Here is a 25376-nt window from a genome sequence, read left to right on the forward strand (position 1 = left end):
ATTTACAAAAAAATTATAGAAATGCTTCCGTTGTATATTTTAGTAATAAAGATGCACAGTATTGCTTATAATAATAGTGATGATAATAACAATAATAATTTTATTATTTATACCCCGCTCATCTGGCTCGGTTTCCCCAGCCACTCTGGGCAGCTTACAGCACATTAAAAATTGTAAAAATTAGACATTAAAAATTTCCCGATAAAGGGTTGCCTTCAGATGTCTTCTAAAAGTCAGGTAGTTGCTTATTTCCTTCACATCTGATGGGAGGGCGTTCCACAGGGCAGGCGCCACTGAGAAGGCCCTCTGCCTGGTTCCCTGTAACCTCGCAGTGAGGGAACTGCCAGAAGGCCCTCGGCGCTGGACCTCAGTGTCCAGGCTGAACGATGGGGGGTGGAGACTCTCCTCAAGGTATACTGGGCCAAGGCCATTTAGGGCTTTAAAGGTCAGCACCTTTAGTCTCACTGTAAGCATAGTAAAAACTGCAACATTTGTGTGCAGCATCCTAAGCTGAACTTTCAGTGGTATTTTTTTCATCAAGCATCCTTTAACTGGAACTGAGTAAGTGTAAATTTCTTAATGACTGATATCCAAAACGTTGCAGCATTTTATCCTCAAAACAGAATTTTAGTTTGAATACTGAATAATTTAGGAAAGAAAAAAGTCCCAGTGAAAGTAGCATACAAGTGCAGTATAGATGCCTACTACAACCAATTCACTTCTGTGCCAAATATTTTCTTATTTGTGTTTAAATGTTTATGTAAATTGGAAGTGAGCTTCCATACAGAATATAATCTACCCTGTCTGATCAAACTGCCACTTTGTATGAATTACAGTTTGTATTATTATACAAGAACTGGCATGTGCTTGGTCAAATGACTAATTCAACTTTTAATTTATGACTCACTATTTAACTTTGAGCAGGAACAACTGTTTTCAATCTATGCGCAGTGTGTCTCTGTGTGTGTGTGTGTGTGTGTGTGTGTGTAGCACTGGAACAAGTTTACAGAGCAATCAAAAACCCCAATCTGCCACGCTGGAGGGGGTTTATATGGAGCAGAGGTGTTCCTCTGTCCAGCTTTATCCAGCAGATATATGAGCTTGGGGCAGGAGTACTGAGGGAGGTTAAACCTTTTCCCCAGCACTATTTTCCATATGAAAACTGGCCCCTGCTGCTATTTGCTTTATCAGAGGAAAATTATGCCCTCTCCCTTGCTGCTGCTATTTGCAACACCAGGAAAGTTGACCCAGATGAACTTTGACTGCCATAAGAAGCAGCCTTAAACAATCTGAGAAATACACAGATTGTGTAGGACCAATTTTGCTTAATATGGATATTTGTGTGTGAAATCTCTACTATTTTTTCCCTTGAGCTTTCCCCTCCCAGTCCACTCCTGCCAGTGATTTTTCTTTTCTTTTTGCGGGGGCAGGGTAGACTTCAAATTAAGTATAGTATGCTTTTAATAGGAATGGGGTTCTGTAATTCAAAAGCCTTTAGGGAAATTTTATCAAATGATGTTGAACCAAAGCAAAATAGAATATAGTAGAAGACTGATAACTGCTTGAATCTGAGCTGCTCAAATCCAAAGACTGTTTGAAATCCAGTCTTCTAGAGCACTGGCTCCCAAACTGTTTCTGGACCACTTGAAAATAACTGATGATCTTGGAGGTCTGCTTTATGATTTTTCTGCCTGTTATAGCAATTGCGTTGCATTGTGCAATATGTGATTTTTAATTGCATTTTATTGCTTCTTTCATTTTTTATATATTGTATTTTCTCACATTACACTGTGCATTCCATAGAATTCAAATTGTAATACAATACAATACAAGCAGTAAAATATAATTAAAATTAAATATGAATATTTAATGAGGAAATGCCACGAACCACCTGAATGAAGCTCATGAACCACTGGTGGTCCACAGATTTGGGATGCTCTATTCTAGAGCTTATATTGCATTGATTTGCAGTGACTGAAATGCAAATAGGTTTGGGAGGGTTTTTTTGTTTTGTTTCCTCTAGGGTGCTTTGGCAAAGAGTGAATTTTAACACATTTCCATCACAATAAAATATTTATGGGCGCAAGCTGTGTGTGCCTAAGGCAGCAGTACAGAGGATGAAAGAAAATACCATTAGAACTGCCATTAGGCATCCAACCATGTATTACAACTAAAGTTTTTGTAAAGTTTTGCTACTGCTATGTTTAGGAAAGTTAAAAAATAATAATAATCAGTATATCTCTTAGTGATCAACTCTGTCTGGATCTTTTGAGAAATGTGCACCTAACCAGATACAAACTGTGCTAAACAATTCCAAAGCACTATCATTTAGAACAAGGATGGCTAACCTGTGGCCCTCCAGATGTTGCCAAATTATACTGCCCATCCCTGGTCATTGGACATGCTATCTGGGGCTGATGGAAGCATCTGGAGGACCACAGCTTAGCCACCTCTTCTTTAGAAGCTTTCATGTCACCACCAGCAAACTGTTTCTTCCCCACAAATTCCAGTACACTTCACTTTAGTTATTAACAGCTTATTCAGCCCTGAGAGAAAGCACTTTATTGTTGCCTAGCAACTAAATAGTCCTCTTTTTCAGAGGAAACCTAGACGTTTCCTTACCTTCTGCAATGAAAATTGTCTGCATCTAGGGAGACTGCCAGTTGAGTACTGATGAGGACCCACAACCTAGGAGGTGTTGAAGACAAAAGCAAGGAGAATGATGATAATTTGAGAGTTTCTAAGAGGAGAGGAAGGATTTTGTGGATGGTAGCCTGGACTCTTTTTCAGGACACCTTACTGAAAATTATTATTATTGTGATACAGAAGTTAATAATAGGTAGCAAACAACTTTCTCAGTCCATTTTTATGTTCAAATGAAATCCTTTTGTTTTATTTACTTAAATTACTTTGCTTAATTCTTTAACAACAATCTATGAGTTAGCTTCTACATGTTTCTAATCATCAATGTATTTTGCTTTTGTGTTTGTTGTGTATTGAGCTGCTCTTTTGGAGAAATATAAAATAAAATAATTGATATAAATGGCGGCCGGGGGGGGGGGGGGAATCCAGAGGGGTAGTTGCAGTGTTACGCCCAGTTCTCTAAATTTATATTCTACCTACCTGAACTTCATAATGAGTTTACGTAATATATGTAAACTGGTGGCCAGTTGTGTGGTTTGAGGCGCTTATATTTGTGAGCTCTGCTTCTAAGCATTTATCTCCAAGGTCACCCAGTGAATCCACATAATTACACATCCTCTGCGCCACCTCCCACTGGGGGGAAACACTTCAGAATGATATTCTTCCACTTTGGAAAGTCTGTTATAACCACTAGATGCCACTGTAGTGCACACAGTGACAAAATACAAGCATTAAAAAAACATAGGCTGCTTTCCCCTTCAGAATTCTCTGAGAGAAGCACAGGTAAGGAGTAGGAACAACTATTCATTTCTAATTGTGGATGTTTAAATTAGTGAGTTAATACAAATTTTCACCAATGTAGAATACAAATTATGGAAAGAAACTAAAGAGTCCATCTTTGTACAAACTCATCCTTAGGGTTAGACAGTTTTGAGGTATCTGTTTCAGCCATGACAAGGAAAACTGCTCTGAAAGGATCATATTATGCAGGGAATTCACTTAGCTATTATTTTAAGTTCTTAACAGATGATGGTAATGAGATGGTTTCTGAGATCCTTATGAGATTGAGTAGCTTCCCACTTCCATGGCAAACTTATTTGAAGTATCTCTTCCAGAAAGGAAGGTGAAAATGGTTGTACTGTGTGTCCTAAAGGAGTATTTAGGAATGTGTACATAGCAGCTGGTGAATGTATGTACACACTGTGTTCAGAGGAAGGATCATGATGTAGCAAAAGAGTTGGAACTGCAAAAGAGACTGCCTACTCTGGATCTGGGAAAGCAGCCAGCTGGGACCAGGTACCTCTTTTTGTACAAGGTTGCTTAGGGGGTGACATTGGCATGAGAAATTTCTGTGGATGTCCTTTCCTGCAGAGGTCAGGTGATGACTGGACAGAAGGACTATTCTGTGATATGCCCAGATTATGGAACCTCCTTCTAAGGACAATCTGCCTGGTGGACTTTGGACACCAGGCAAAATTTCTCCTCAAGCCTTTTTTTAATGTAATTTATTGAATGTCACTTATTTTCTTTGCCTCTAATATGTTTGTGTTACTGCCTTAGGGAGTCTTCTTCTTTTCCTGTTTTATAATTATATATAATGGAAACTTCTTTTCACTTAATAACTGTATGGTGATATTATTGTCTATATTGGAGGTGAAAGTAGGACACAATTCCCACTGCCATTTGTCCAGGCTGCCAGGAAAAGGTACTCTGCCACTGTTTTTCAGTAATTGAGGCACTCTGTTGTAGCTGGGTATCAATCCTTTCTTTGTTCCCTTACTTCCTTTACTTACACTTGCCATCTCCTAACCACAGAGGAGCTTGCTGCAGACTTCAGATTGTCAGGGAGGAAATATTTATGAAACATTAATAGAATAGACCTACAGTGCTTCTGTAAAAGCCAACCAGATTTCTACCCCACCAGTCTCCCTACCCACATTGGCAAGTGTACTTGAGAAACATGAGGGAATTTGCAAGGAGGGTTGGCAGTCAGCAAGCTGATTTTGAGTTGAGTCCAGAGTTGATTGATTTGAGAGCTTGAATTTGCCCTTCTGATCCAATTGCTTCCTTGCAAATAATATGAAATATGAAATTTAAAACAGATTATCTCTCTATATAACAACACTGCTAATTTGAAAGACACTGTTTGGTTGGTGTCTTTTTACTCATTCATTTCTTCTGCCTGGTTCTTATCAGCCAGTTGGGTTTTTGGGGTTTTTATTTTTAATAGCTGCTACATTTGCAATCGTTGCTGATATTCAAGTATTCTGTAACTCTTAATAAGTCAATGTTGGCTTTTTTGCCTACAGTTGTATATTAAGTTGAACACCTCATTGGCCACAGTTGCATCTCACACTCACCAAACCATGGCTTAATGTGAATGCACTGGCTCCCAAGGGACCCCAGCTAAGCCAGGGTTTGATTTAGTGTTATATTAGCCTTTGTTGTCTACACGGTACAATAGCACAGGGGTTCTAGTCCACCCCTTGCTGATGAAGGAATTTAATAAAGTTGGCTGATCACTTTTGAATCCAATTCTCTAGTTTTAACTCTATGATTCTAAACCAGAGTAGTAAACCAAACTCATACTCCCAGTTTCATAGAAATTTTCTATAGCTGAAATCTGTTTTAAATGTGCATGAATCTGTTTAAATCCTGATTAGTGTTTACGCTAGCATAACTTTGGTTGTGTTTTGATGTTGGGTTCTGAAGGTCATTTGGAGCAACTTCCCTGTAACTCTACTGTGATGCTAACTCTGATCTAACATTGGTAGATTAATTAATTCTACCAGTATAATGAAAGGACGGGGAGAGAAAAACCTGACAATTTATTTCTTAATTGAAACTGCTTGCCCTAGCTTCTTGTGCAGTAAATTCCATTTCTAGGGGAAACTTAAAAAGTAAGAAACTGGTATTAAGTGCCAGACTATGCTAAATGGGAGAAGAAAGTCGCCTACGCATCAGAGTAGGTGCTTGTAGCCCCTTAAGTACTACTTAAGGGTTCAGCTGTCTTTTTTTTAGTTAAGGCTTTTTAGGATTTGTTTAGTGAAATTGGAAATGGGTCAAGGTGAGTGAAGAATGAAAATGTATAGCTACTATAGTCTTACATTCTGTGGCAGTTAAAAGTGAAAGGATCAATACATAATTTACGTGTGGCACAAGGGTAAGACATTTATATAATAGTCTATGGCTGCGCTTCTTGCACCTTTTGTAAAGCACCTGAAGGGGTCATCCTGAAAGAGAATGCATTGATAAATGACATTGATCTGACAGTATTGTATTTCTTATGTTCTTAAGACATAAGCAACAGCAGTGGTGTCAGGTTTTAACAATGTATTTAGTTCGTCAAGCATAGTTGTGACGCGCTTCTCTGTCAAGGGTGGTTGTGCAGTATGCTCCTTATAAACAAATCTTTAGTAAACGGAAAATATTTCTGATTGCAAAGTTTCATGAAGCTAATAAATTTGCAGTTAATAAATATGCAATTATCTAGTTATGTATGGCATCTTCTTCTTAATTTTACTAACTTGAGAGTCCTCAGTCTGCATGAATTAAAGATTCATAATGGATGTGTGACTTCTATTTGCTTGAGCTTTTTCATGCTCTGATAGTACTTAGGATGCAACTAGATATGGTGTAGGACAGGGGTCAGCAACCTAAGGCCCATGGGCCGGAAGCAGCCCACGGAGGTCGTTTGACCAGCCTACAAGCTGCCCCCGAACTGAGTTGCCTGCTCACGCACTGCGCTAAACCGGCGCAGCACGGTGCGGGGAGTCATGCACTGCAGATGCGTGCGATCCAGCCCACGGAGGGATCTCCGGGGGACCGATCCGACCCAGGCAAGATAAGCCTTGCCAACCCCTGGTGTAGGAGATACCTTACAAGAATTGCCTGTGACTTTAAAAGATATAAATAGTAACTATTTAGGAAGGGCATTGTATTGAGACTGTGGCACTGGGGGGTGAATTAACCCCTTTCCCCATACGGTATCCCTGATTTGCAGCCACCACTCAAAATTCCTTTTTGTATCATGTGGGAGATGTAAGAATAGTTGCTTGATATCTGTAAGCAACTTTGACAGTAGGATATTTTCTCAGAGACTAATGAATGCAAAAGGGTCTCCTCCTCACCCAGCACCGTTGTTTTGATTTGATTCCTCTCCCCTGGCAGGTGCTATAATTAAAAACAAACAAACAAACAAACTGTGGGCAATGTTAACCTTGCATCACACTTTGTTTGGCTTTTAGACTCCCTAAATAAAACATTTAACAATTCAATGCAGAACTATTAATGAATGGCAAAGGGCAGGTTGAAAAGGGAACACGGCACACATTGAGTCAAAGTTTGTGATGGAAATTCCCCTATAAAGTTAGCTGATAAAATTCTTGATTAGGTCTCGTTTAGACTTAAATGATAACATTCTTGATAATTCCACATCTTCCACCAATGAGCCCCACAGATCTCCTTTTTCTGTTTGTGCTGAAGATTTCTTCATTATATATATGTGTGGATTTGTCCAAACAATATACATTTTAGCTACTGGACTATAGTGCTTGGATTCAGAGATTCTCATCTTCCTGATTGAATGAGTTTTTCCTCTGTAGCTTGAAGTGAATCTTTAGATCCATCTGTGGGTGTAGCCAGGATTTATATTAGGGGGGCAGGATCAATGTTAGGGGAGGAAGAACTGCGCTATCTGCGACATGATTGGTCAGTTAATTAAATTTTATTTATTTACTTGATTTGGGGGGACAGCTGCCTTCCTGCCCTCTCCTGTACCACATGCATTGGGAACCTTTTTGAGCCCTAGAGCCACATTCCCTTCTGGGCAGGCTTCCAGGAGCAATGCGCCGGTGGGTAGGTCCCAGAGACAAAAGTGGGCAGAGCAGTGAACATAAATTTTACCTTTCTGTAGTAGTTTTTACACGTCCCCCCACCCTCCATTCAGGGAATCTGGAGGCTTTACTGTACACATTCCAGCCAGATGAAAACAGAAAACGGGGGTGCAAAGCAGAGCCAGTGAAGACTGTGACCAGGGGAGAGGGGATGTGGCCACTGGAATAGAGAGTTCTTCTTCCCTTGCTTAGTGCCATGAGAATGAGTTCCATCCTGTTCTCCTCTCTCTGGCACTAATTCAAGAAGATGACAGCCTTCTGCCTCATCTAAACTTGAACAAGCTGCAGTTAATCTTAACTACGGGTTACTAGGAATAATAGTTTGAAGTTGGCTTGTTTCCACTAACCATAGTTAAAATTAACCTTAGTTTGTCTAGGCTGATAGACACAGAAAACTAAATCTAAAATGTATCTAAAATGTTAATCTAAAATGTAAACTAAAGCTTTCGTTCTCATCTTCGTAGCCACACTAGAAGGGGGTGGGCACAAATCCAAGGCTACTCGCAGCTCATTAATGTAATAATAAGTTGTGATTTGCTACTGTGTCCAAACCAGCCTTTTCTATCTATATTTTGTACACAAAAACATATTTTTTGGAACTTGGATTTTAATGAAACATAGTTTATGTCCTCTTTAGTTAATAGTTTGGCAAAGTAAGATCCACTTGATAATGGGTGTTTTGGACTGATTGCTGTTGAAAAGTAGTTTTTCCTGTCTTTGAATCCTGGCAAAGGTCTAATTCACACTCAACTGTCAGCATTGTAGCATGCTCCCTCACTGTCAAATACTGTAGCTTTGCTTCAACAGGGCATGCTCAGAGCCTTCACATGCTAATTTCGTAAAGTAGAACTAGAGTTGTAGTAGTTGTCAAATAAAGGAGAACTTTGACCTTTTCTTCTCTTAATTCTTGAAATACATTAATCTAAACACCTTTTTAATTAATATTTTGATAAGAGATTCAAAACAAGCCTATTTCCTGCATCTAAACTCAGGATAATGACTTTGTGCGACCTACTTCTCACAATATGGTTGTTATTCAGCATTTAGCTTGTCATTACATAAAGGCAACTGGTGCATAATTGAATGGACTTGGTAGCATATGTGCTCTGAGTTGTGTTTATACAAAGCAAAGATGACCAAAAAAAACCTGTTTTCTGCAAGGTTTTGGCATGGATTGCCAAAATAAAATGTTTTACCATTCTAAAAGTGATAAGGAATTAAAAAGCTGTGCATTTAAAAAACCTTAAATGTCTTTTAAAAAAATAATTCTATGAAAACCAGGAGTGTTGTGGCATAGCAAACTGCAGCAATTGCTTTAGAAGCAGCAGTATTGATTGAGGCTATGTAGCTCCTGATTTGTTAACTTTTTTCTTTCTTCAGAATCTTTGTAAATTCCCACCCAATTTGAGTCATGTCCAAGGCGCTGAACTGTGATGGCTCTTTATAAAAGAGACAGTGCTGGAGTCATCTGGATGCTCCGAAATGAAAGAGTCACTTTGCATAGGAGTTCTATCCTGGATCCATTTGCTACAAATGCTTATAAGAATCTGAGTTAATATCATTAAGGCAGATGAACTTTTTGTGGATTAAAAAAATAATACTTTGGACCAGCTACAAAGGCTGTTCCTGCTACTGAAGGCACATAGAATGTTTTCCATCTTAGGGAAATCTTAATGTGAACGTTTTTATTAGGTTGCTAATATGGATTTAAAATGCTATATGGGGTATGATGAAATTTTTATATTCTTCACCAAAAAAAGTCTCCCATAGTGGCTTACAATAATAAAAAATAAGATGATCCCTGCCCTCAGGCTTAAAACCTAATTAAAAAAAAAACACAGCACAAAAGGAAGAAGGGAAAAAGCAAACTCAGGCACTGCATTCATTCTTTTAGTTACAAAATTCTTAAATCTAGCCAGGAGGGACAAAGGAAGCTTCCTGCAGTTACTCCCTCTCTGACTAATGGATGGGACAAGGTTGCCCCTTGGCCTTCTGGCTGAGGACAGCGTGTGTTGCCCTTCAGATCTGTAGACTACGTTCTGGATAGGTTTACATTCCCCGTGAAAGAGCAGGTACATGGACGGGAAGTTCTCTATTCATCACTTTCTCTGTATGATGGTGGCAGTTGTTAAGAGTGGCTTTTAAAAAAGTTTTCTTTCCTAGGGCTTTGGGCTGTTGTTTCTGATTCTGTTACCTCCAGACTAGATATTACAATGTTATCTATGTGGGTGTTTGAGAGAGAGTTGAGTCACTGTGCTCAATTTTGGCCACACCAGCTGCTGGCATGTGTCCCTTGCATGGTTTACCAAACGGAAGCACAGTTTGGGGGCTGAAAAGGTTAGTAAGGTTAGTCACCTCAGCGCTAAATTATGAAAATGTGCATTATTTCCTCTCGCTAAGATTAAACTTGACATAGCACACTCAAGCCACTACACCACACTGACTCTGGTTATTATTATCCAGTTAGGACTTAACACCAAGCGATAATGTTTGGTTTAGTAAGCCATTGTATTTTGTAGGTATTTTATATTTTATGTGAACTGCCCTGAGACCTTTGGATATAGGGTGGCTAGCTAGCCAAACAAACAAACAAACAAACAAACAAACAAACAAACAAACAAACAAATAAATAAATAATAGCTGCATGCTGGTACACACAGTCCAAGCACTTCTTGTTATGTATTGAAGTTCTCACCCTGGACCAGCAGGGGATACTGTAGATAGTTCAGGTCCACATATGCAAATAAGGGATCGAAAGTGATGTTCAGTGATTGGATAGTTACAGAAAATGGTTACTGTTGCATTTTAGTGGAGCTCTATATAAGCAGGCTGGCTGAACCCTTCAGTTCAGTTCTGTTCTGGCCTGTGAATAAACAAGAGCTGTTTGAAGAATCGCTTTGTCATCTGATATGTTCACCCACAACTTAACACAGAAGTTCTACCTTGCATGCGTAGGGACACAATCTGAGTAGAAGTCTTAGCATGATGCCTTAAATCATGGGCTTTTCTTGTTTAACCACTTTAGTTTATTATAGTAAAAAAACTTGATACCAAGTTTGAACATCACACTAAGATTTCTCTGTCATGGTTTGTTTATACTCATTCAAGTGAGGATCAAAGCAAGAGTTTTTTGGGCTGTATGCTAAGGTTACCAGGTGTTTGTCCCCCCCCCCCCAATGAATCCGGGGACACTTTTCAACTTCCATGGACTTTGTATGGGGACTGATTTGTAAATCCGGGGACATCTGGTAACCAAGCTGTATGCACTACCACACAGATCATGCATGGTATAACCTACTAAACAACACTTCATTGTGTAGCTTTATTTGCAAATACAGCTAAAATGGACTGTATAGAAAAGACAGAAAATATTCTTATATAAGACTAAGCACTAAACCTTGTTTAAAGTCCCTGAAGCAGCTAATTATTTTACTGTTCTCAAGCTGCTTTCAGATGTTTTGTTTCCCTTCGCTGTCTTGTCTGCTTTTCTTCTGTTTCCCTTCAGGGTTTTATTGTAACAGCTTTTGTTGTTCCTGAATTATCCTTAGAAAATGGCTGCACCCTACGAAGCAGAACACTTGGAAATTGATTTTTCTATCCACAGGGTTTGGGTTGGTTTTATTTATTTATTTATTTATTTTGAGAGTATAGAATATTCTACCGCAGTTCCCTTTTTTAGTTTGTAAGAATAGGGAATATGCTGCAAATCAACCTGTACCTCCATGTTTTATTTTGTACACACACAGTTGAACTGTTTACAAAGCTGCATATGCCCTAGCAAAATGTCCTAATACTGAACTGTAACAAATTTGTATATCTGACAAGGAGATGGATGAACCACTTGAACAAATGTTGACAAATCAGTCTTTTAGTAGCCAGTAAACATAAGAAAATCTCTGTCTTTTGTTGAAATACTTACATTTTTTATTATTTTAGCAGGCACTTGGTTTACTTCCACTATGAGAGAGATGATAGATAGATAGATAGATAGATAGATAGATAGATAGATAGATAGATGGAGATGATAGATAGATAGATAGATAGATAGATAGATAGATAGATAGATAGATAGATAGATAGATAGATGGGCTAGGCTCCATCCATTGCCGCATTTGTTTGAGACAATCATTCAAATCTGAACCTGTTTCCATGTTTGGGAACAACAGATGGCTGAAGGAATGACGACGACGATGACGATTTTATCATTTATACCCCGCCCATCTGGTTGGGTCTCCCCTGCCATTCTGGGCAGCCCACAGCACATAAGAAATTGTAAAATGTTAGACATCAAAATTTTCCCAATACAGTTTGTTGCTAGGGGAACTCTTCCTTCTATTCTGTCTGTCCTCTACAGCTGTTTTATATAGAAGATGGGAATTTTGAGGGCCACGGGTTCCCCATCTGCCACAGGGAGTATGGCTATTGATATCTGCAAAAGCATGGTTGGTTGCACCAACATTGAAAGTATTGGTGTTTCCATTTATTTTGTTCAAAGTCTCTTCTATCTGAGAAGCGTTTTCTTATAAATTATGGGTCCTTGGTGTTTTAATGTAATTCATTAGTACAATTACAGATTATGGTATTCTAAGATGCTCTGTTCTTGTCTTACAGGCAAAGTCATCAACAAAGATTTGCGTCACTATCTAAGTCTGCAGTTCCAGAAAGGTTCAATTGATCATAAACTACAGCAGGTGATCAGAGATAATCTCTACTTAAGAACAATCCCATGTAAGTGTTTTAACGTACCGACATAACTATTTTGTTAAACATTCAATATCTGAAATGAACTCCATAAAGAATACATACCAAATGTATAGGCCGCAGCCATCTTATTCAACAGTATGAAATGAAATGAAAAGGTAATAGGTTTATTTGTTTTAAGATATATGTATACCATCTCTTCCTGAACCTGTTTCCATTTTTTAAGACATTGAAAATTATAAAATATATTACATATAAAAAGCTGGATCTTTATCTCTGCCGCTTCCTGTGAGCCAAGTTTGAGAGATGGGCTTATTTATCTGCAATGCTGAAGTATCTTGGTTTTCTATCTCACCTATTTCTTTATTAGTCTTTTCTTATTAAACCATTTATTATGCAATTCTTAGACTTTCTGTGTGTGTAAAATAACAAACCAGTGTTAATAACAAGAAGAACCATATGCTATATTAGATCACACGATTTTCATACTTGCATCTTTCTTAATCAGCATTTCTTCATTGTAATAGATCTTCATTGTAATAGATTATAGTAAACACAAGAAACTTGATTAACTTGATTAATAGATTAACAGTTCTTCATTATAATAGATTATAGTAAACACAAGAAACTTGACCTTAGTTTATTTTTGTAGCTATGTAGACACTTTTTTTTGTTTATGCTCTGTTGGTAGCAAGTTTTGTTTTTTAATTTATTTTTTAGACTTTCACAAATCATTAATACATTAAGGAGGAAAAAATCAAAATGAATGTAATATTATGGACATCTAATATAAAACAATAAAATCACTACGTAAGTCTCCTTCATAGTGCCTAATAATCTATGAGTTTGTATCAATACCCCACCATGCACAATTTTTAAAGAGATTATTCTCTGACGTTAATATTGGTTAACTTGCTCATGAATGTGGTTTCTAAAACTCCTGAGACTTTTCATTTTCTACTGGCAAGCCAGGATTTCCCCCATTTATAGGTTAAGGCAATCCTTCCTGTCATGAGATGGGTAATTATTTCTAAAATATTTAATAATACCATGAATCTTGCAAAGCAACAACATAAAAAACCTGCCAACAGGTCATATGGAATGGTATTCATATGAAGTTCCAATATTAATTTCCAAAATACTACATTTTTAATACTTCCTCCAAATAAGATATATGTCTCTCCCAGACATGTCTTTAAAGAATGTCATCAGGACCTGCATAGATTTTGCTTGCTCTACACAGAGCCAAATACTATTTAGATAGTGGGTGATATCCATTTACAGTGGTGCCCCGCAAGACGAATGCCTCGCAAGACGGAAAACCCGCAAGACGAAAGGGTTTTCCGTTTGTGAGTTGCTTCGCAAGACGAATTTCCTTATGGGCTTGCTTCGCAAGAAGAAAGCCCATAGGAAAATCTCCGGGGACCTCTTTTAAATGCTGGCGGTGGGGAGCAAAGCCTTTCCCCCCCTCCGGCCTTCAGAAGAGGTCCAGGAAGGCCGGCGGGGGCCGAAAGGCTTTGCTGCCCACCGCCAGCATTTTAAAAGCAGTCCGGGATAGCAAGGAAGTGCTTCCCGCTATCGCGGATGGCTTTTGAAGGCAGGCGGGGGGGAGCAAAGACTTTCGCCCCCCCCGCCCGCCTTCAGAAGAGGTCCAAGACCTCTTCTGAAGGCGGGCGGGGGGCGAAAGTCTTTGCTCCCCCCTGCCTGCCTTCCCGGGAGAGCGGAGAAACGCGCTGCCTTTCTCCGCTCTCCCGGGAAGGCAGGCAGGGGGGAGCAAAGACTTTTGCCCCCCGCCGGCCTTCAGAAGAGGTCCAGGACCTCTTCTGAAGGCTAGCGGGGGGCAAAAGTCTTTGTCCCCCCTGCCTGCCTTCCCAGGGGCTTTTAAATCACCCCGGACAGCGGAGAAGTCCTCCGCTGTCCTGGGCGATTTTAAAATGCCGCCCGCCAGCATTTTAAGATCGCCCCAGACAGCGGAGAAGTTTAAAATGCTGGGGGTGGGAAGAAAAGCCCTTGTCCCCCCCCCCCAGCCTTCAGAAGAGGTCGGGGGACAGACTGTCCCCGGACCTGGTCTGAAGGCGGTTTCCATAGGAACGCATTAATTGATTTTCAATGCATTCCTATGGGAAACCGTGCTTCGCAAGACGAAAAACTCGCAAGAAGAAAAAACTTGCGGAACGAATTAATTTCGTCTTGTGAGGCACCACTGTAAGTCGTGGTCTTTAATCATCCATTGATTTCAGTGCATCTACTCGTGAGTATGACAAGCATTGAATCTCACCTAGTATCTTAATTTTTCTCTCTTAAACTTTGGTATCTTTTACTTAAAGTTATTAAACAATAAAGATTGAAATCAACCAACATTAATTAGTACTCCTTTGTATTAACAACACAAAAAATCTGCTGAAAAATGCTATTGTCTGAGTAAACTAAATGTATATTGGCCTCAAAGTAATATTTTGAATCTTCTGTGTTTTGGAAGCCTAACTTTAAACTATTTGAATGTCTTGAATTAGTTCATTGAACTGAAAAAAAAGCTTGAGGCTGTGTTTAAGTTTGTTCTTCAAATACTTCCCCTCAGTTCAGAAATCTCAGTAGATCAAAAGACTTATTTAATAGATGCAGGTGAGAAACATGACAAAACACGAAAGGAAAGTCAATTTTGCCCAAACTGCAATATTATTGAGGTAATAAATTGTATTGGAATTACTGCCTATCAGTTTATATAACAGAAAATCTTTTTTTAATCCACCCTTGTTATAAAATTGCTATTTACTGGATTGAGCTGGAGGACATTCAGTGAACAGGGTGATATCTCCCTCTGGATGTGATAGGCAGGGTCTTCAAAGCCTTTTGCCTCCTCTTCCTGCAGGTTCCTCCTCCCTCCAGCTGGTTAGCACAGATCTTTTTGCTTTCCATGGAGAATTTTTTGTCTTCCTTTGTTTTTTGGTCTCCTTCATATCCTTGTTCATCACTTCCTTTCCTTTGTGTGCTCTTTAAAAAAAAGTTTACTATATCTTCGCCCTTTGTCCTTGTCCCAATTCCCATTCAGCCAGATATTCCTGGGGTAGCTTTCAATTGCCAAGGAGTGACTATCTCCCACAAATGCTTACCATCAGACTCTGTTATACCACTACAAAAAACCAACAACCCATACTTCCCTATAAAGTCATTTTTACAAAAGTGACAAAGCACCTGAATAAGAGTTGGTCGGTCTTATAAGTGATATAGGTAACCTCAGTGTTTTTGATACTTAAAAAGGTAAAGGGGCCCCTGACCATTAGGTCCATTCGTGGCCGACTCTGGGGTTGCGGCGCTCATCTCGCTTTATTGGCCGAGGGAACCGGCGTACAGCTTCTGGGTCATGTGGCCAGCATGACTAAGCCACTTCTGGCAAACCAGAGCAGCGCATGGAAACGCCGTTTACCTTCCCGCCGGAGCGGTACCTATTTATCTACTTGCACTTTGACATGCTTTCGAACTGCTAGGTTGGCAGGAGCAGGGACCGAGCAACGGGAGCTCACCCTGTCGCGGGGATTCGTACCACTGACCTCCTGATTGGCAAGTCCTAGGCTCTGTGGTTTAACCCACAGCGCCACCTGAGTCCAACTTCGATACTTACACCTTTCCAAATAGGTTAATTTCCCTAAATAGATGGCAATAAGATTTTAATCAGATGTTTACATTTTACTTTTAATTACACAAATAATTTATGCTGAAATATAATGTCCTAACATGTTAATGCTTATAATTTCCTAAATATTGGTCAGGCGTGACTGCTATTGCTTATGTAGCCAATACAGCACTGCACATAAACAAGAGGAAAGTAATGACAGGCTTGGAAGAGACTTCCAGCTATAGGGGGCAACATAACTGAAACTGAAATTTGAGGTACTTTTGCCCTTGCTCTAAAGCATGACATCAAAAGCTCCTGCAGTCAGAAATGCTAAATTTGTTCACAGCAAAAAGTGTGATGGGATGTAACTGGATGCACCAGCAATAAAATTATATAATTCCAATAGGCCGGTTCCTAAACAATGTTAAACCATATTACAAACTTTTCACGGCTTACCGTGAAGGAGGAGTTGCTAAAATCACTCCCATCCTGTGGCACTTCCTTTCATGATTCGTTTCAAGAGAAACAAAATACAAGTCCTAGTTCACATGTAATGCTAAACTAATGCTGTCATTTGTTTCTTCCCCAGTCGATAAAGGAAGGAGTGGGATGGGCACAATTTAAGCAGTGTGCACCAGCCTGTTTCTCAGATATGGCAAGCCATAGTTTGTAACTATGGTTTACTGTGAAACGCAAACCAGGCTACTGTGCTCAGAATCTTTGGGTTTTTTACTTTCAGTTATATAAAAACTGTTTTAAAACTCATTCAAAAGCTTAGCTGATAGTAGTCAATTGCAAATTCCAAACTCTGTTATCCCTTCAGTGCACCAGCAGCTGAATTCAAATGTGTATGGCCCCCTAGGCTAAAGGAGTTGGCAATCCCCGTTCTCAAGGGAGAGCTTGGAGAGAGAAAAGTGCATTAGTGCTAAAATGTGAAAGAATATTCAAATAGCCATTTTTTAATGCACGCATGCATGCATTTCATAGCAGTAGATTGCATAAAATCATGTTGGTTCTTTTGTTAAAATATATTAATGCTACATAATTTATTGCCCTAGTTCCACAAACTAGAGTGCTTTTGAATGAGAATTTTCTGATTATGATCTTGCTGAGGCGACAGCCTTGTATGCAGCATAATTTTTTTTGTGTCAAGTTCTGGTACAAGCCGAGTGTTTTGTAAACCAACAGTGCTAGGAAATTTTACAGCTGTTCTTCCTTCTTTCTTTCCCCTAGGCACTACAAGAGCTCCCAGAGATGGGGAGGTCCCTGGGGTGGACTATAATTTTATACCTGTTGAACAATTTAAGGCACTAGAAGAAAGTGGAGCCTTGCTAGAAAGTGGAACATATGATGGTATGTTAAAAAAACTTAAAATCAATTCACCAGCTTGATTCCCATATTTTGTAAGATGCAATGATATATTATTTTGTTTACAGATTAATTCTTCCATGACAAATCCTGTTTTTATATGCTGCTTTTGAATATTACAGTTATTTTATATTCCAGAGGAATGAATTTTGTTTTTTAAAAAGTACTGTTAATTTAGATTATTAAAAACAAGGTTCCGTCCCCTTAAATAAGTTTAATTCTCTAGTTTCCAAGGAGAAAACATGGTATGAGAGTCTAGATTTCTACAGGGTGATTGGTACCAATCCCTCTCTCCTGTGCTTGCAGGCACCTCTGTAAATGACAAATATAATGGTACACTGCTCTTGCTCTTAGCCATGAGCACTACTGTCATTCAATGATGCTTTTCTGCATCACTATTAAGAATAGGGCAGATCTGCTAAAATGTGGTGCTGACTTTCCTAATGTGAAGACAGAGAATGCTACAGCCAGGCACCCAGAAATGACAAAGTATATTGTTGCATTGTTAGGAAAATACTCTAATCCTAAATGTCAGTGAGAACAAAATCTAGCATGTGGTTTAAAAGGGGCTTCTCAGTTTTTTAGCATGTTCACTGGCCTGGTTTGAATGAGAGACACATGAGACTTTTGCTCCTGTGTCTTCAATTAACCACGGTTACCTGTTATGTGCAAACTGGGAAGCTACAACTCCAAGATTTGGAACATGCCAGGATCTTAAGCCATGTTTCTGAAGTTGGTTTAAGATCTGATTTATTCTGAAACAGGTAACCATAGTTTCCCTGTTTGGACATAATGGGAAAATAGTGATAATTGAAGATCTCCATATATCAGGCTGAGAAAGGAAGGAAGGTAATTGTGAGCCCAGCACAAGGCTTGTTCATATCTTGTTTATTAAGCCGAGATATAATATGAATGCAGCAACTGAGTGTACACTCTTGATTTTTTGTTTTGCTTAATGAGTGCGGTGTATTTGCATATGCACAAATAGAGCAGTTACACATAATTTGAAAACTGGTCTTAAACTCTTAAACTGCCATTTAAGCTCTTAAATGTTTAAAGAATCCTCTAAATTTAAGACACTGATTTTGTGTAAATATTTATACTGATAAGCTTCATAAATTGGCTTCCTTTTCAACATTTTTCTAAATGACAGTTTCTAATCAGGTAACAGCATTTGCCAAAACATTAACTTTCTCTGCCTTGCCAGCACCATTTTGCCTTGCCAGCATAAGCTGATAATGACATTTGGTATGGATTTCTAAAATATTTTGCAAGGGCAAATGCTTAGTTTCAAAACGTAGCTGGAGTCCTGGCAATCTCTTCTGTATTACACAAGGTTCCCATATTCAAATCATATGATTAATTAAGGACTGAAAAGCAGTTTGTTTAAATTTTTGTTCCAGAGCACTTGTTTTATTGGAAAATACTGCCGGAATCCCTCAAGTGAGGCAGCATATTAAAACAGAAGTATTTTTAGGTGTAATTCAATATTCAGCTAATAGCTTTATTTGGAGAACATGCTGCCATTTGAAAACATGGGACTAAACTTCCAGCAGTGTAATATCGCCTTTGTGTAAATTGCTGTTACATATTTCTCCATAAAAATAAATTTGCTCTTGACTTCCCTTTGCCAAAAATTGCAGATTGTTCCAGATCAGTTAATTATCATGTGCTGTGTGTTAAAATGAAATTGGTTTTCATTTTCATTGTTGCTCTTGCAGGTCTCATTCTGGGGCATTAGTGAATACAAAGTAAAATAACAAGTCCCTTCTTTTTTAGAAGGCCCATATAGAGCAACCACTTTTGGTTTCATACTTACTCTGTTGGTATGTTTGAAAATTATAGTATATCACCATTCATGGTGACTTCATGCAAAGTAGAATATGCTACTTAATCTCTGTATTCTATAGAAACACACAAGTACTTAGAGAATTAAGCACATAGACAATGGAAGCTTATAGTCTACCTCTAGCTTTTAAGTGTATTAGGGAGGGGCTTCTATTAGAACAAGGGTGGGGAGTGCTTTTCCCCTGGAGGCCCACATTCCTTTGGAGGTAACCTGTCAGGGACCCTCAAGCCAACAGTGGGCAGGACCACAGTCAAAATAGAGCATGTTCACTACCCTCCTCTCACATACACGCACACTGCCCCATTGATCCATTCACAGCCACATATAAGCAAACCCCATCAACCATGGGGACTCCAGTGGGTACAATCTTTCTATATTTAAAGTGAGGGTATCACTCCACTTCATGTGTAGAGGTCAAGATTGCCTCACTATGCTTGTCTAACTGTATAGAGTCCCATAGCAAATACAAAAAGTGTGTGACATATACATCTCCTTTAGATCTCTGTAAATACACATCAGGGAGCTCTGGCCCATTTAGGATGCCAAGGTGATATATAGGTGTTCAAAATCGGGAGTATGTCATCCACACAATTTCCTGCGGAAAGCAATGGTGTACACCAGCATCAAGCATGCCTGTAAAGTGACCATTATGAAAACATGTCTGAAAAACTTGATACACAGAAGCTTATTAAGACTTACATTTTTTATTTCAGATTATTGTTTCTAATTCATGTCATGATTTTTAAGGATACAAAGAGTCTTTTTTTGAATATTGTATGTAAGTAATTGTAGAGCTTATAATACCCCCACAAAAACCTTGGTTAACATCCTAAACTGAGAATGTATTCAAGCAAATTATATTAATTAAATATAAATTAGCTGAGCTTTAGACTAGTGCTGAAGTTAAAATTTGGCAATTAATGCTGAATGAGGTACCTCTGAAAAAGAATGCCTCAGAAATCCTTATTATAATTCCTAATTAATGCTCATATGTTTTCTTTCTTGTACATACAAAAAAAGGAAATTTCTATGGTACTCCTAAACCTCCAGCCGAGCCAAGCCCATTTCAACCAGATCCAGTAGACCAAGTGCTTTTTGATAATGATTTTGATCCAGAATCTCAAAGAAAAAGAACCACATCAGTCAGCAAGATGCAAAAAATGGACAGTTCATTTCCTGAAGAAGAGGAGGAGGAAGAAAAGGAAGCAGTTAATGGTAGTGGAGGCACAGGTCAGTACATTTCAATATTTAAACATCATTTTAAATTCAGTGTTTTTATCTGTAGTTTATCTTCTCTATTTTATTTTTATTTGTATAGGCTCACCTGTTCCTGCAACTCAGGGCAAATTATACATAAAATTAGCAGTGGGGAATCTGTGGCCCTCCATATGATGCTCGATTACCACTGCTATTGTCTCTGAGCATTGGTCATGCTGGCTAGAGTTGATGGTAGCTGGAGCCCAACAACATCTGGAGGATCACATGTTCCCCATTCCTAAAGGCCCAGCGTCCAAAAATATATGAAGGGAAAATGACGAGGGGGTAGGGCTGGGCGGTAACTGCTTTCCAACATTGTAATATACCGCCAGCTAAACATTGTGGTATGGTGGTATGCCACATTGTTGGACAGAAGGTGGGAAGGAAGAAGGCAGTTGCCAGTCACCGTGCACAGCTTCTGCCTCTTCCAAAGCGCCTCCTCTTCCAGTGCCCACCATCGCCCGTGTCAAGGCAGCGACAGATGAGGCAGATGTGCAAACAGAGCACCCACCTCGCTGCTGACTCGTGCGAGCCGGTGGCAGGTCGGGGGGTCCATAAAACTGCTTGGCTGAAGCAAGGACAGCGGTGCACTCCTCAGCCAAGCAGTTTACAGAAGCAAGAGAGGAACAAGCTGTATCGGCGCCTCACTAATGGACCTTGTTTCTCCCTCTGTGGTGATATGAGGGCAGAGTGTGATGACTGTTTCACTCAGCTATATATCCTGAGTCCCTCTGCCTCCAGCGCCCAGCTGCAGCTTGTTTCTCCTTCGGTGCGCTGATAGTAGAGGGACTCGGGAGGTGGTGGTTTCATCCATGATGTACCGCTGAGTGAAGTCATCTTTGTGGTCTGCTCTTCATACCAGATCTGGGCGATATATGGATATATTGCCCAGGCCTTTAATTTCGTGAAGAGTCGGACACGACTAAACAACTAAACAACAACAACCGGGGGCAAGGGCTGGTTTGGAAAGGATTCTTCCCCAAACAGCATAGTTTGCCCCATGATCCAAATCTTCATCCTTTCTTACTCTGTTCTTAGCTCAATTATATTGCAAGCAAGCAAGCAAACAAACAAATAGGGATCTGGTTGTTTTACCCTGAGATTGCTTAATGTTTCCAGCCTGCCATGTTACTTGGGGTAGTATTTTACTCCAAGAATTGTGAACCATGTAATCACTTTTATTCTTTACAATTATAACTGCCATTGGTGAGTACAGTGGTACATCAGTTCTTGGAACAAAATCTGTTCCAGAAGCCCGTTCGGCTTCTGAAACGTTTGAAAACCGAGGCGCAGCTTCCCATTGGTTGCAAGAGCTTCTTGCACTCAGCGGAAGCTGTGTAGCACATTCGGGTTCCAAAAAACATTTGAAAGCAAAAGCATTTACTTCTGGGTTTTCAGCATTCGAGAACCGAAACGTACAACAATAGAGGCATTCGGGAACTGAGGTTCCGCTGTAACACTTTTGTAATTGAGGAGTTTACTTAAAAAGATGGGCAAAGTTGTAGGGATATCGCGGAGTGGGCAGTGGGGTCCGGAGGGAGCGCACTCCCCACCAGCAGGCAGCAACAGTCTGCCTGCACGCGTGACCCTGGGGTGCAGGGCACATCCCCCCCCCCGACAAGCCACAGCTGTCTGTACATCGTTCCCTCTGTCTGACCTTTTGCTGTGATATGTGGTAATCATGGTTTGACATGGTATGTGAGCCCACAGCATGTTATTGATAGTCCGATGTTTGGCCATGATATCTGAATTGAACCAATTATTCTTGGTTGCAGGGTTTGGGTTAAGAACTTGACTACAAATACATTTGAATGAAGTCTCATTTAATATACTGAAAGTAATTTGCGAAACTTTCTGGTTGCAAGCTTTTTTCCCCCTTTTTGGAGAAAAAAAGAACTGTGTTGACATTCTCTTGGAATTTCAAGATACAAAACTACTAACACGGCGAGGCTCACATGTCTCATAGAATCATATAACTCTAGGGTTGGAAGGGACCCTGAGGGTCATCTAGATCAACCCCTGCAATGCAGGAAACCATAATTTAGTGTGATGTGAACGAGCTGCAGTGAGCCTTAGGTTTTAAATAATCCATAGTTAATGTAAATCATAGTTTGTCCATTCAAATGAAATGACAGACTATGGTTAAACAAACGCAGAAGTGAAAACTTCAAATGTGTCTTCCTTCAGAGTTGCTGTGAAGCCAGAAGCTTTCTGTGACTTGCTCATGTCTATTTGTAAGGCAGTCATATCTTTAAGGTACACCCCCAGAGGTTTTCCCAATCATTTCTCGTGATCTTAGATTCAGCAAGGAGAGAGACTCTTTATTTTTTCCTTGTAGGTCTCCTGGAAGTTGTAGGACTGCCAGAAAATAATAGCTAGAGTGACTTGCAGTGATCATTCCACATGCATCTTTGTTTGCAAGTCGTCTTTAGTCTTTAATTTTCAAGGTGACTGCATGAATCAGATTATTATAAAGAGCATAAGATGACCTTTAAGTAGCATTGTGATGTAGCTTCTGAGCTATAAAAGCTTTGGGGCTTGATTTACTGAACTCATTAAAGCATAGACATCCTAAACTCTGTATTTAATGCCGCATCATTGTTTCAGGGTATGCTAGAGCTTTAGAGTCCAAATTTGCTCCATTTGCTCCACATGCATGTTCTGAGATGCATCCTAGGGCACCTGGAGCAGTATCCATTAGTGCAATATTTTACACTTGCACAATGGAATCCCCCCCCCCTCTCCAGGCACACCCTGCACCTTCTCCAAATCTGTTCTAAAGGGTTTGGATTGTGCAGGGAAATGGGGAAGGGAGTTTCATTGCACAAGTAAAATCCTTATTTTAGTGGAGTAAGAGAGTTAGCACTGCTTCAGATACAAACTTTATAGTTTACATGGGTACATAATGTGAAACTGTTTGCAGATCACTGGCAAACAACATTGGGAGAGGGAATAACAATTTCTAAAGGAACAGCACTTGGCAGAAATAGATATGCAAAGTCTTCATGTAGCTTTGGTTTCTCATCTGCTGCCTGGATCTTGATTAGCCTAGTCATCCTTGGAACTTCGATTTTGCAGGCATGCAAAATGAGGAACCTGTGAGAAAATATTTGTAAAATAAGGTGATACTTGAAAATACCTATGTTGGTTTATAGGCTTGCACTGTTCATCTTTAAAAGTAAATTAAAAAAGTTAAATTTCCAAATAGGGCATGGCATCCAGTTTTTACTGTCTTAAAGGGTAAATTTACCAAATCCTTTGATATTCTCCTGCATAAGTCAGAGCAAAGTCAGACTTCCACACATCTGAATATAGCATCCAAAGTCTGGGCCAGAGGCCTTGCTCAGTGTACCAGCCGATAAATTGCAGAACTGAAGTCATTGACATTTCCTTCATTTCCTTCATTATGATCATGTACCATGTTTGGTTACATGTGAGAGAGAACATGCACATTTTCTAATAAATAGTGAAAATATTATATGGTAAAAGGAAATGCAATGATAGATCTAGTCGGTCATATCTGCAGCATAGAGATTTCAGGTATATAAAGTTTGCAGTAGCAAATTACATAGGATAACAATATGGATGGAATTTTATGTTTGACATTTGCTTTATAACCAAGCCAAGAAGGTGCCTTTGTGTGCAAGTCAGTATGAAGATATGACGAAACTAACAAGTTTCCTTTTAAACAGCCGTAGAAAACAAAGAAAGACATTCAGATTCTTCCGACTGGATGAAGCCTGTTCCTAGTTACAGTCAGACAAGTAGTTCGATGGATTTCAGAAACTATTTATCAAGGGAAGAAAACCTAGAGCCTCTACCCAAGAACTGGGAGATGGCATACACAGACACAGGCATGATCTACTTCATTGAGTGAGTACAAGTTTGGTACACTTGTGTGCAATTTAGGATTGATTGAAGTGACTGAAGGTTTTTTGTTTGTTTAAGAGGATATTATTTTTGCCCGTTAATTTGCCTGTTAAAGGGTTACCAGTCCTTACAAGTTAGGGCACAATCCTGACTTCCTCCCCTTCTGATGGTGCCTTGTAGAGCAGATGGGCTACTACCACATCCATAACCCTACTACTCATGGAAGCCCAAATGTAGGGGGGAATGATTAGTCCCAGTAGGGGTTGATCACTGCATACTGGCACAGTGATTATTCCCCTGTTGGGCCTCATGCCATTATATGATGGCAGTGAAACTGACTCAAGACCCAGCAGAATCTGAGAGAGCTCAGCCTCATTTTAGGACTTTCCACTGGCCCCTTCCATTGGACTGCCCATGGGTTCAGTGGCTGACAAGAGGGAGAAGTGGGCAAAGAGACACCTCTGTGTAATCCAGCCCCACTCCCTCAGTTTAGGTTAAGGGAGACTTGGATTTTTATGCCCATACCCCAAGAGATAATGTGGGAATGTTCTAATACAAAAGTTAGTTTGAAGGAAAGGGCAATTATGTTGCATTTTTCTATTATAAGGACATTTTCTCTCTCTCTTTGAAAAATGCATTTCCCAAAATTTAAGGTCTATGTAGATTGTTCAGGACAAGCTTCCTTTTATAGGAGGCATCTCCGTAAATATCCATATTTAAATATGTGACAAGTTAATCAATGAAACCTACAAAAATAATTTTAAGCTTTCATTCTTAAAAGTTGTATCTTCTTAGTACAAGTATTAGCCTGTCTGCCAATTTAGAGATAGTAAGGTCACCCCAGATCTTCCATACGGCCTTCAGTTATGTAAATATTTTGAGAACACAGTGCTGCATTTTGAAAAATAGATCTCTATCTTTTCTGGCCTTTATGGTATAAAATTGCACCATTCCATATCTTAAATGACACAAGATATTATGTATCTTTACATAGGTATAAGTTCTTAAAAGCAAGATGAATAGAGTATGTTTTTATGTCTGTTTCCAAGAGAGCCAGAAGGGACATGTGTATTTTTGTTTCAGTAGGTCTGTTCGTTCTCTGCTGAACTTACACATACACCCACGCAGTTTCATGGAACCACTAGATTCATCATGCATTGAATGCTAAGTTACCAGCATT

General features: G+C 39.5%; 1 protein-coding gene across 4 annotated transcripts in view; it reads left to right on the top strand.

Annotated features, from left to right (window-relative positions):
- Window positions 1-25376, top strand: part of MAGI3 (membrane associated guanylate kinase, WW and PDZ domain containing 3) — a 113221-nt gene that overhangs the window by 32171 nt on the left and 55674 nt on the right. For all 4 annotated transcript variants that reach the window (XM_028734517.2, XM_077929072.1, XM_077929070.1 and 1 more), the window contains exons 2-5: window positions 12150-12266; window positions 17086-17205; window positions 20090-20299; window positions 24019-24199. In XM_028734517.2, the coding sequence (XP_028590350.2) occupies window positions 12150-12266; window positions 17086-17205; window positions 20090-20299; window positions 24019-24199 (628 nt within the window). The remainder of the gene's footprint in view (window positions 1-12149; window positions 12267-17085; window positions 17206-20089; window positions 20300-24018; window positions 24200-25376) is intronic.

This window comes from Podarcis muralis, chromosome 5 (genome assembly GCF_964188315.1).
Source record: "Podarcis muralis chromosome 5, rPodMur119.hap1.1, whole genome shotgun sequence".
In the NCBI taxonomy this organism is placed as follows: Eukaryota; Metazoa; Chordata; class Lepidosauria; order Squamata; family Lacertidae; genus Podarcis; species Podarcis muralis.